Source organism: Lepidochelys olivacea (genome assembly GCF_965140295.1).
Source record: "Lepidochelys olivacea isolate rLepOli2 genome assembly, chromosome: 7".
In the NCBI taxonomy this organism is placed as follows: domain Eukaryota; kingdom Metazoa; phylum Chordata; order Testudines; family Cheloniidae; genus Lepidochelys; species Lepidochelys olivacea.
Window position 1 is genome coordinate 34,617,519 of NC_140417.1, and position 13,194 is coordinate 34,630,712.

General features: G+C 40.2%; 1 protein-coding gene across 1 annotated transcript in view; it reads left to right on the plus strand.

Annotated features, from left to right (window-relative positions):
* The window catches only part of PHF2 (PHD finger protein 2), a 142,851-nt gene that overhangs the window by 65,294 nt on the left and 64,363 nt on the right, over nucleotides 1-13,194 (plus strand). The window contains exons 2-3 of the mRNA XM_084634049.1: nucleotides 7,881-7,966; nucleotides 12,905-13,019. Of these exons, the coding sequence (XP_084490175.1) occupies nucleotides 7,881-7,966; nucleotides 12,905-13,019 (201 nt within the window). The remainder of the gene's footprint in view (nucleotides 1-7,880; nucleotides 7,967-12,904; nucleotides 13,020-13,194) is intronic.

Here is a 13,194-nt window from a genome sequence, read left to right on the forward strand (position 1 = left end):
TGGAGGCTTCTGAAATTGGGATAGGTGTGGTGTTCCAACAAAGCCCTACCTTTGTTGGCAAGAGTATCCTACCTTTCACATTAGCTACATGCAAAAGGAAGAACAGTGTTGCCCAGTGAATGATAAATGTCTTGCAGGGACATTGTGCCTTTAGATCCTGTGTTGTTATTAGATAGGAGGGGAGTTCAGGTGAATTATGGATCACCACCTTTACTAGGAATAAAAATACCACACGTGTCTGTTTTGCTATCACTTTTCTAAACCATGTGGTGAGAAGCTGTGTCCTCAGCTCTCAGGCATGCATCACACAGGGCTCAGTCTCTGCTGCTCAGAATGGCCCCGTAGCCCTCCCGCTGCTAGGGAGCCAGCACCAGGCCCTGAGCAGCCTACCCATGTGTGCTGCCTTCACTACCATATAAACTAGCCAGGCCTGAGAACAGTGCCTCCTGCTGCAGCAGACGGGAAAATGGGTCTCAATCTGCTGACTCTGGGCAAATACACCTCTAGGTGCCCTCCCTAGCTCCCCCAAGGTAAGAGTAGGGCAGAGAGAGGGAATGGGGCACTGAAAGAGGGAGAGGAAGTGAGTGGAGGATGAATGAAGAGTTTGAAGGAGAAATCCAGAATGATGCTGGAGAGGGAGTCAGTGAATGGGAGAGGAAAGGTCGAATGGAGCTAAGGGGGTGAGTCAGAGAGAGGATGAGGGGGAGGGCAGAGGGTGGGAAAAGCTGCATTCAGAGGTTTTAAACTTGACTCTGGCAGTCATTTGTTGCACACACAGTTTAAAAAGAAAAAAAAAAGTAAGCTGGAACGTTGTCTGACACCACCACCTTTCCATCTCCTGGGTTTTCTGGGAATCCAGACTCCATGAGCGCACACTTGCGGCTTTGTCACTGATTTTTATTAACGTTGATGGCAGAACTGGGGCCTTGCTTTGTACTGTTGCGTCTTTGTGTCTCAGTTTCCCTGTCCATAAGCTGAGGGTAATACATACCTAACCAGGATGTGGCTGTGAGGATTGATTGATGTTCGTAGAGCAACTCTGAAATCTTGGATGAAAGCTGCTATTGAACTGCGAAGTATTATTGTGTTACTACCCACCAGTGTCGTGCTGGGTTATTCCCAAGGTCTGAGGCTGGAGCACCCTCAGTGTTACTACTTGGGGGTGGGAGCTGATTCAGTGTGAGAACAAGACACACACATTTTTTGAGTTCTGTGAAATACAAGAGTGAAGTGCCTGCTCTAGGGCAGCGTTAAAAGTCTCTAGGCCTTTTGTCCTATTTTGGTAAAGCAGAAAAGAGTTAAAAATAAGTTTTTAATTAAATTAGCAGAATACAGACCCAGGAGGCTTGTATTGATTTATACATCTTGTGCTAGTCAAATTAAAAAATCGTGAACACTTTATTCAACAAGTGATGCAGTGAATACTGCCTGATCATCTTATAGAGCTAGTTAAATAATATACGTGACAAAAAATCCCCCCCAAATTGTCAAATAAACTATTTGACAAATATTGGTACCAGGGAATACTAGAGTGTAATAGAATACTTATCAGAAGAGACTGATCACATCTGAAAGTGAACAGGTGAAAATGACACATGTAAGTGTGTTCTGAGGCAACTGTAATATATCCGGTTCAAAAGTGAGCTGTGAGCGTCCTAAGAAGTCGCACTATTTCTTTACTAGATTGCTTTATTAGAATGGGGGTGAGGTAATAAGACTACTTTAAAGGCCCCGCTTCTGTGCTAAAAGCTCTAAAATGTAATGTAGCTTTGCAGGTTTTGTTACCAAGAATTGTCCTAAGGGTGAATAAAAATATGAATTTGTTTAAAAAAAATCAGGGTTTTTTATTTAAATATTTTTTAAATTCAGACTTTTTATTTATGTTGCTAAAATTGCTAGCATTTTTTACTTGTGTCTATATTTCTGAATTCTAGTAGAATATAAGATTTTACATAGGATTTTTTATTAAGTTTCACATTTAAAATGCTACCATGCTGAAAAAGACCTGTCCACAGCTTGTGCAAACACCACAAACTCAAAAAATTGACAAGCAAATCACTCATGCTATATTTGCAACCAGCATCATCTTCCAGTACATTGAGCTTCCTCGAGTCAGGAAAGCTGAAATGCTTTGACTAGACTATATTCTTCTGATGGGGTTGCAGTTTGAAGTCAATGGGATTTGTGCTTCTAAATCACTTAAGTGCTTTTGAAAATCCCATGCGTAGGTGCCTAAATATGGGTTTAGAAGCCTAACTTTCGGCTAATATTTTTGAAAAATTTGGGTCTGTATAAAAAAGTTCACAATAGTTTTGTTAGTGCGTTGAAAGTCTAATAACTTTTTGTTGTTAACACTGAAGCAATTTTGTTTTGAGGTGACTAAGATTTTGTACCATTAAGAGAGAAATTTTTAATTAAAATACAATTTCAGCCTATGATCCTGCAACACTTCTGCATCTGCTTAACTTTAAGCATGTTATGTACCTGCTTAAATGGTTGCAGGATCAGGGCCTTAATTTTCTTGGTTTTATTTTTTGACTACAGCAGTTTTGTACAATTCAAATACGATACCCTGCCTATAACATCATTTAAATTTTAATTGAAAGATGCAGTAGCACAAATTTTAAACAAGTTTTACAAGGTGCCAATATGGTTTAAAACTTTAAACATATATTTTTAAATCAAGTGATTTAAGTCACTTATTTAAATTGCCTTGATTAAAATCACCCCAGTCTGGTTGTCCTTCATGCTAAAGGAGACTGGTTTAACAAGAAACTGTTTTGGACACATAGATGGTTAATGTCCTTTTCCATCTTTGCAGGCTTTTCTACAAGTTGGGCAAGAAAATGGAATAGCATTTTTAGCTGAATTTATAAGATTCTCTCTCTCTGCTTGGGAAGAACCCTGTTGTCTTGTTGCCTGACTAGCATGCCTTGCATCATCATAACTTTCTGCACCAGATGTTTCCTTGGTCCCCAACTGACATGTTTACTGCTGTAGCATCTCACATGTTAATATCAATGTCATAATGAATGAGGTTCTTTTTCAGGACATCGCAGGAGCATTTATTTCCCTCCTCTTGATCCTTCACCAATTAAAAGTTCACTCTCTCTGCATTTGCCTGGGGAACCTGGTGCCTTCCAAAAGGAGGACATGCCCAGTCCTGCAAATCTTCATAATTGTCACTATGTCAAAAATGTAGCAAGGGACAGCTCATAAGCCAGAGAAATGGGGACTGCCTGGGGAATCTACCAATACCTTATTAGGGCATGCACTCATGGTGTTTGTGTGCACAATTGTAGTAGATGCCTAATTGCACACACAAGTGGCTCTGTGTGTGATAATTAGGTGGACCCTAGGTGTCCTTGCATTGCAAACAGTACCACACTTGTAAAGGCCTCTTTCAGAAGGGTAATCTGCATGGTACTCTGTGTGTGATTTGGGAGTTGAGAGAATCCTGCTGAGAAGTGAACATATTGTTCCATAGTGTCTATAGGCTTTTAAAAACTGATTCTCAGACCACTAACCCAAATGAGTCAAATAAATCTGCTGTTGCCCAGAGTGCTGCTTCCCAGCTCCACCTCCTGCTGTTGCACCCTCTGTTGCTTCTTGTTCCCTTAAAGGAACAGCACCTCAGAGACTGCTTTGTCCCTTCCTTCCCTCCCCAAACCTGGGAAACAGCAGTGCTCTGCTCTCTTACTCTCATTTACCTTCTTGTGAGGCTACTCTGCTGTCTGTGCCCTCCCTGAATCCTTTCTGAAAACCAGCTCCTGGACTTCAGCTGCAAGCATCCCAAGCAGTTAAAGGAGCGGAACTGCACAGAGTAAGGAGAAGCCAGCTTGTGGCCCCCTTGCAGTCGTAGCCTCTGGAAGTGGGGAACAGACAGTGAGGAGGCTGGCAGCTGCTGCGATCCCAGGATATTGGCTAGGATTCCAGTTCCCTGTGCTGTTTTCAGCATTGGCTGCGTTTTTATAACTATTGTTTCAGTGCCGGATTTGCAGTTGCTTTGCAGAACCTCTCATGTATGATTTGTTTGCATCTCTTCATATGCATAATAGGTCAAGGGTGCCACTGTTCTTTGTGTTGGTGCTATCATGTCCAGGTTCCATAGCAATAGACTGATGTGGAAATCACTATAGCATGGCCTTTGGCTGTAGTCTGCTACCATACCACACTTGTTACATCTGATCTCACTTTGTTTAACTTTGAACCCACTTGATCGCTGTATGTGTGGGGTCAAATGTTTGACCCAAGCACTGCGAAATGTGTTTTCCTCTTAAGAGAGTTGGGGGGGGGAGGGGGAGAAGCATGACAAAGAAATACAAAGAGACTGTGCAAAAAGACTCAGAGGGGTAAAGAAAAGATGCTCATGAAAAAATAAATACAGTGCACAGCAGGCACTCATGCCATCCACATTTTAGGGGGACTCTTCTACAGAGCAGAGGGTTTCTTTTAGCTAGAAAAACACTTTTTTTAAAGAATGACATGGCTCTTGAGAAAAATAAGGTGTTAAAAGGGAAAGCAGTTAATGAACCCATATTAATTTTGCAAAACTTTTTGAAATCTACATGGGTTTCCCATCCCTACAGTCAAGTTCTTTAGCCAAAATGAGGTTACAGGGGGTAAGTCAGTGCAGCTGAATTGCTGGCAGCACTGGAGGGAACCGTTTTTAACTAACCTTCTATAGTGTAGACGAGGTTTTAGGGAGTGGTGGTGTCTACATGTCTTGAATGGAAGGCTTTGTTCATATGGAATAGTACCTTCCCCCATGAATAATACCGTTGATGTCAATAGGATTATTTGTGGAGTAAGGCACTATTCAGTGAGAGGAAGGGGCTCCGAAAGTAGCCCAGAGTTTGGATAAAGGTTGTCTGAATCATTGCAGCAAGGCACTCTGGGACTTTAGGGCCAGATTCTGCCCTCTTACTCATTAGTGGAACTACTCTTGGATGAATGTGGCAGAGTCTGAGCCTTAGTAAATATAAATATGCACACCTTGTGCAGAAACCATACCCTACGTAGGATGACTACATGTCCCAATATTCAGGGCTTTGTCTTATATAGGCGCCTATTACCTCCCCACCCCTTGCTGATTTTTCACACTTGCTGTCTGGTCCCCCTAACTCTAGGTGAATCAGTTGAACTGATTAGCCCCTTTGTGAGGCAACATGACTGAAAGGTCATCAGATACCCTGTTTATCTAGGGTCAGTGTGAGAGTGAAGCCTGATCCTGTTTGCTGTACATTATTCTTATTTTCCTATTTGATTCTCCTTAAATAACTTTTGTTGCCATAAGAGCAACAGGTCCCTCCATACACTCAAGCCCTCAAGCCTTAGCCTCATTATTAGTAGCTTTTCATACCTCTTCATAAAGCAAGGTAAGTAGCTTCCCCTGTTCTGGGCTGCTTAACGTAGCTAAATATAGACTTTTCAAAGCACCACTTTAGAGCCTAATCCATACCTTTACTAAGCTTGACAAGTTGAAAGCAGTGGCATAAGCAGCTGATGCAGCTTCTTGGAGATATGAATCCTACAATTTTGTTTTACTTATGCTCATTTATGAGGTTTGTTTAAATTCTCTGATGGCTAATCTGGCATTTTTCTACCTGCCCAAATAAATTTGTTAGTCTCCAAAGTGCCACAGGGACTCCTCGTTTTTTTTTGTAAAATCCTTGACCCTAATGATCTGGATTGTTGTGATAATTTTCCTGTCCTTAATTTTTTTCTGTAGGTTTCCAAGTGAACAATTTAGAGAGATAGTTTCTTTTGTATTTGTTGAAGTATTAGAGCAATGCCAACAGCTACAGCCATATCTATATTTTTACACAGGAGTCAAAAATTTTTTATCGCCATACCGACCAGATAATGCTAGCAATACAACTCAGCGACTGGACCTTCAAACAAATGGGTTGATGTGGTAGAACTTGTTTTGCACGGATCCACTTCTCCTCTCCCTTACACTATTATAACTTTTAGCATTCACATTATTTAGGGTTCTTTCAGGAGAAAAGCATGTTTTGTATTATTTTGGTTGCAGGGCTTAGATGAACATATACAGTTCAACTCCGAATGAGCCTGGGGTACTGTCCACATAGCGAGTCACATTTTGTTAGTGCAAATGTTGAAAAACAGTCAAGAAGATTTCTGGCAGAAATTGAAACAGTGTTTTTTGAGATGGTAGTCAATAACCATACTAGAGGAAACAATGCTATAGACCACCTCCTGGTGTGGATGTTTTTAATGTGGTGGTCACAGGGTTTGTAATCATGTTAGATATAGATGCGAGTTGTGTTAAACTGGGTTTCAAAAATGGTTTCAGGCACACTTTTGCAAAGACTAGTGTGGTCAGGGCTTTAGTGCATTTCAGGAGTCAAATATTTCTCCATCCATGTTTTAGTAAAACTCTTCACCTTCCCCAGATATTACAAGGAGATGGCCCATGCTGGTACTGCTGTAGTTGAGTGACTCGGGAGAGCATAATTTTATTGGCAGAAGTGGCGCTGTGACAAACCCCTATTGCCTGTCTCTGTGAAAGTGAAGTTCACTCATTTTTATAGTGGGGGAATGCACTCAGCTTTACCAATAGTCAGTTAAAGATTGTGGATCAGATTCTGACCCACAATATGTCCCCTTTGCATGCTGGAGCTCTACAGCTGAGGAGTTTCCTGGATCTAGCCCATCCTCCTTCCTCTGGCATAGGGGACATACCCGCAGAAGGGTTACAGTTAGGGCACTCCGGCAATCCCTGGCTAGTGTAACAGCCCTTTGAAGCTGTTGTATCTAGTGTACGTTAGAGCAATCCTGAGACTGTCTAATTTATGTTGGGGACTGAACTAGTCCCTGGCAGCCCAGGGGATCAAGGCAAAGATGGTATAGATCTACCTTTTTCTCTCCCCCAGCCTTGGGTCCTGAGCGCAGCTTCTATGGAAGAAGGAATGGGGGGCTGTATCCTTAGGATTCCAGCCTGATTCATGGAGGACTGAAGTTCTCTTTTCTGTGCTTCAGATTTGCCTTACATAGTCTGGGCTGTTTTAGGCAGAACAAGCATGAAAAAAATCCTGTTTGCCTTTGCTCCTTGTGGAGTTTGATCATTTGTCTGGCTGCTCTCCACTTTGACTGTACAACAACTTCTTATCTCGGGTACTTCATTCCTTTGTAATGTACTTTTGTTTTCCTCCTAGTGCTCTGGTTTGCCATTGAATTGCATTCACACAGCGTGCCCGCAGGCTGCACTGTATTGTTACATATGTTGTGACATCCAAAATAATCTCAGTGGGTGTTCCGAGCAGCTGCCACAATACAACCTATTTTGGCAGCCAAAAGTGCAGTGAGCTTTGTGTGTCACCCTTTCCTTCTCTTCTTCATGACATTGTAACAGAGATGGAATCTACTTATGTTGTGCATGTTGTATATTATTGTGTCCCTATCACTTGCCAGCAGTGCCATACTGTCTAACAACTGTCCGTAGGTATTTTGCAAAAGGGTTTGTGTTTTGTTTATTGCCTTTGGGGTGGATTGAATTTCCAGAACTGTGTGTAGATGGGAATATTATTTTGTCCCAGCCAGCTAAAGTGGTCTTTGTGAATGGAGCAAAGAAATTTTAGTCAGAGTCTCTACCACTCTGTAAGGGAGGCCCATATTGAACTGGCACACAAGTGTCTGGGAGACACCTCTTTCAGCACTCACCCAGTCGTGTAGGCTGCAGTGGCATTTGACCTGACATTATGCAAACAAAAGGGGTTCATCACATTTTTCCTTGATATACCCTTAATGATTAACATGGCTGCATATTAATTGCAAAGTAAAATTTTTGATCACTTTGTGTATTTGCACCTTTAGAGCCAGACTGAGGATGGTCTATTTTTTTTTTAATATTCCAGTTGTGTTGGCGTAGAAGAAGAGGAGGCACCAGATATTGATATCTATCATTGTCCGAACTGTGAGAAAACCCATGGAAAGTCTACTTGTAAGTATACATGCTTGATTCCTGTGCCATCTCAAGTTTAAGCAATGGCTAGTTTCTCAATTTTTGGTTATAAAAAGATATATTTTAATTTAAGTGTGTTTCTTACTGTTATATATGGCAGTCCTGCTACAGTGGGATTCAAAACACAGTAAGGGTAACAAAGATGGGGCACTTGGACTGGGACTAGGGAGATGTGAATTCATTTCCTTGCTTAGCCTAGCCCAGTCATTGTATGTAATCTAGGGCAAATCATTCCATCTACCCTGTGCTCAGTCCCACATCTGTAAAATGAAGATAACACTTCCCTACCTCACCGAGGTGTTGAGGATAAAATCCATTAACGAGGCACTTAGGTACAGGCTGTAATAGTTCCTGGATAGGTAGATAGATCTGATGCAGTCACTTATAGTAATTATACTATGGCTTTTGTCATCTTGATAACAAGAATAAAAAACATTGTATTATGTCTGGCATGCACATGTGGGTTAAATGGCAATTTGGGTTAAAATTTTAGGGTACATTGGGGGAGCTGGTTCTTTCTCAGGCAAAACTCCCACCTGTATGAAAAGATTGCTGATGTGAGTGCGGGTTTTACCTAATAAAGAACTGCAGGGTGTTTTTGCTTTGATCAAATGAATTAAAGAATTCTGTTTACTATACAAGAATATCCTTTCCCCAATCATTGTGAAAAACTAAATGCTTAATTTAAAAGCATTTTATTATAAATATGCTACCAATTGGCAGAGATTGTCGCTGTTATGAAACAAACTACAATTAAGACCACGAAGAGGAAAAATATTACCCTAATTTTCCTCTAGGTGGGTTTGAAAGCATCACCCTGCCTATTTTTCAAATTTGTAGTGACATACATACATCAGGAATAGGTCAAACAAATAACTACAAGTCATCCTCAGAGTGAATCATTTAGCAATAAAATGGCTTGTCTGGAAAAGAAGTGGTATGACTGAAGATTCGCAGAGTCAATCATTGCCTCAATGTGGAAGATAAAGCATGATTTTTCTAGATTCCGAGTGAAATTCTTGGGTTATGTTAAAATCTATTTGATGCTTTTCTTGCTTCCATTTGGCTGTAAATTATGAATGACGGAAGACACCTAGTCTTCAATGTGGAAAAAAAATCAGACAGAAGAAGCATAAGTTTGTAGTCAGGAATTAAATTTTAATTACATAAGAAAACATGGGTGTGTAATCTTAGAATTCAACCACTGGCTGCTTCAGTAAGAAGATATACAAGAGTAATATACCAATTATGACAAGTAGAGCTGAAATAACAGCTAACTTCTAATTCTTGGCTTTCCATTCCTTAACAAAATCTGCCTTTGGCAAAATGTCTCCCACAGTCAGTATTGCACAATATGGTAGATATAAAGGTGCTGTATCAAAAACACTGCGACTGCAACAGTCTTGTAAACATATGTGGTTGCAGCTGTGGCAGAAGTAGAGTGTCATAATACAACAACAACGCAATGAGGGTGTTTTTCACTGTTTTATCTAAGATACCGTATCATGATATCACAAAATCAGTCATTAGAGTGGAATAGTGTAAAGACCTGCAACGTTAGTACTGAAATCTTAGTTTATTGCTGGAATATCACAAACTGATTTGCTTGATCTGTATGTTTATAGTTTCTCAAAATGAACAGCAATTTTCAAGACCATTTAAAAAAAACCCCAATTATGTAGGTTCTTATAGCCATAAAATAAAAGGGGTATAAGTCACGCTGCAAAAATGAAATGTCAGCGTGTGATCCTTCCACCGTTTCATGTGGTGTGTGTAACTGCAACAGACTGGAAAAATTAGGGACCAGTCTTGAAGTGGAAGCAGGAACAGGCCCTATGTTAAGTTATTCTGTCATACAGTTGTGTGCAGCGTGTTCCCGGACTTGTATGAGATTATGAATTTCATTTGTGGTTAACTGTTACAATCAATGTTCCCTCTAATTTTTGACAGGCCGTGTGTGCAAAAAAATTCTTCTCTGCAAATTGTTATGCTTCTGTGCAAATTTTTGTGCGCACGGTGTTTTGCCATGTGCGCGGGGTTTAGCATCTGTGTGCGTGCGCACAGCTTAGAGGGAACAGTGGTTACAATATATGTGTAAACTAGCTGGGTTATTTTGCAGTATCAATTTTGTATTAAATGAGTAGGTGTTTTTCCAGATATGATATTTCACTGCCAAGAATTAATTATTGCAAGGCTCGCAAAGAGAAGCACATATTCACTAATTGTCTCTGTTATGTAACTTGCATGGATTTTAAATATATTTATACTTCTGGTGAATGCGTTCCATGATGTATGCTCTCCAGATGTCAAATTTAAAAATCATTTTCCTTTTCTTACATTATCCTCTTTAGCAATGTCACTTGGTGACTACTATTTCCGAAAATTGCTTGTGACATTTAAAGTCATTTTGATTTAATGAAATTTGGCGATACTTCTGTTTGGAGAAAAAAAATATACATGTTCACAAATACATTTCTGATGTTATTTAAATTTAAGTGCTCTATTTAGATAAACTTAGTTCATTTTCATAACACCGGGGAAAACGTTTGGCCTGATTTCCTTCACACCCGTGAAAATCAGGAGAAATTCCACTGAAATCAATGAAGTTACAGTGATATAAATAAAAGGGGAATCAGGCTCAAATGTTTGAAATAGTGTCAATTAAAAGATAACAAAACGAGCTTATAGATTTCCTTTGGTTCTAAATACATTTATGTACGTTTAAGTATACATCTGAATTCATGTGGTATATTCAGCTTGAGACAGAAGTTGGAGAATATAGTTATTAGAGCTGGTTGAAAAATCTGATATCTTCATGACAATTTTTTTCACAAAGTTTTCTCAAAAAAAAAAAAGCTTTTGCCAGCCAACTTTTAGTGTTATGGAAATTTTTAGTAAATTCAAAATTTTGATGGACAAGTTTTGCAAAAATATTTCTGCATTCTTTGCTAAAACCCCCCACAACTCTGCATTTTTTTTTTTGGCCAGCTCTGGGAGTTGTTCATCATTTTAAATTATATATTACATGTCTGCTGTAGTTGTTCCCAGAGGCCCAAATCAAATACTCCTCACTGTGGTACGCATTCTACAAACATATAGTAAAGAAATTGGCTGATACTGGTTGTGTAATCCCTGATAGAATGCTGTACTACATGATGCAGCCTCTAAGAGGGAGATTTCAAATGGGAATTAGGAATCTATAGATTTTTCAATAGGAAAAATGCCCTTTGTGAAAATATCGCCCTAAATTGCAATGTTATTTGAGTGTGCTGATTGAAAAGAGTTGCAACGAGTATTTATTATAATCTACAGCTTCTTGACTTTGTCTAGATATGTAGGCAATTTTGAGGAAAAATAAAAGAAGGGGTATGATAGAATCCTTTTAATGACCCGCCTGGTTAGCTGGGCCAGTTGATATGGAACAGAACCAGGATGTGGGGAGATGGGTGGGGGTCATGGGAAGGGAAAGTGGGAGGGAGGGAGTGGTGTACATATTGAGGTTGATTCCTATGTTACTGGGAGTATTGAACTAATACACTAAGCCTGAGGGCCATTAAGATAAAGAACTAGCAGCTTTAATGACTATATCCAGCTAGGCTGGAAAGCAGCATGGAACTAATAAAACCAGCGTGTGTTGTAAAAACCTGGGAAGGATTCTTTGGTAGATGTCTCTACTTCCAAAGTCCTGGCCACCCTACAGAGGTGACTTTTCCAGGTCTCAGGATGTTATAGTTTGGGCCTCCCAGCTCCTTTGGTAGTCAAAGAGTAAGTGTGGGGGGAAGGGGAGGGCTGTGGAAGGGCACATGTCCAGTCATGGTGATAGAAGCAGGTGGCTTTCTTCCACAAAACTAGTTTGAACATAAGAAAAGTTTGGGTTTGCTTTGAGGTTTTGTGGAGTCTCAGGTTTCATATTTTATCCTAACCAGCTTGCCCACCTTTAGGTACAATATGAACCCAGGGTACAAAAAGAAAGTGAAAACTCTGAGGGCAGAAAGGTTAAAATAAGGGGAGACTGCATTTCTGATGTCAGTAATTTCCTACCGCAATAAACACCCCATGTCAGTCTAAAAGCAGGAGCAGCTGAGAGATTTAATGCTGATAATTGGTAAAAACTGGAATGGTTCTTCTTGGCCAGTGTTAAGTGACTGTTGAAAAGAAAAGTCAGAAGCAAGTTGATATGTGACTTGATTTGACTGTGCATATTTCAGCTGATCCCATTTCCCTGATCAGCTTGCCTAAATGTCTGTGATTCATTAAGAGCATGAGCCAGGGGCATTCTGCTCTGCCCCATCAACATAGTATGAGTCTGGCTTGCATTTTGAAGCATGGTAATGAAAGGCGCTCCAAAAACTGGATTGGATGTGAACTTGTGTCTTTTTATACTAAACATGGATACTAGATTTTCTTGCCAGAATGAGGTATTTTGTATTTAGGGCCTGATCCAAAGCCACTTGAATTCAATGACAAGACTTCCACTGACTTTGGCTCAGGCCCTTGGAAAGGTGTGGCAAAGAAAGAGCATGTTCATAATGATCTATGCTACAAATTGAGAGAGCAGAAGAGAAGATTTTCTGGGAGGTTTACAATAAAGATTAAGTGTGTAGTCTGGCAAGTACAAAATGTTATCCGGAGCCTGCATTTGCTTAATGCTTGTGATAGCCGTAGAGCTCAGCAATTATCCGTCTGGTTTTCCTTATGTTACAAACGAACATGGTTCAGTATGTAATAGATCTTCAGGCTACAGTGTAATTGTCTAATGGTGGATCAGAACACAATGTTAAAATTAACAGTGCTGCATAGTGGGCTTCTCTTTTCTTGGCTTGCATAGAAAGTACTACTAAGAACTTTCTCTCACAGAATGTCTTAATAAAGACCCCCTACTTAGCATATGGTGCTGTCCAATTCACTCTCTTTCAGTGAAAAAGAAAAGAAATTGGCATAAACACGATACCGGGCAGTCAACAGAGGTCAAACCCGTACAGAATGGGAGTCAAGTCTTCATAAAGGAACTTCGAAGTCGAACTTTTCCGAGGTAGGTTATTCAGCTATGTAGGTAAAAGTGCGATTACTGTGATGCACGTGTCCAATTATAATTTGTGCTCAAGTGGAGGAGGAACTGTGGTGAATGTTGTTTGCTTAGTTTATATACAGCATAGGGAGAGGAGTGAATGAAAGAGAATTCCCCATGTGAACGTTTGCCATGTAAA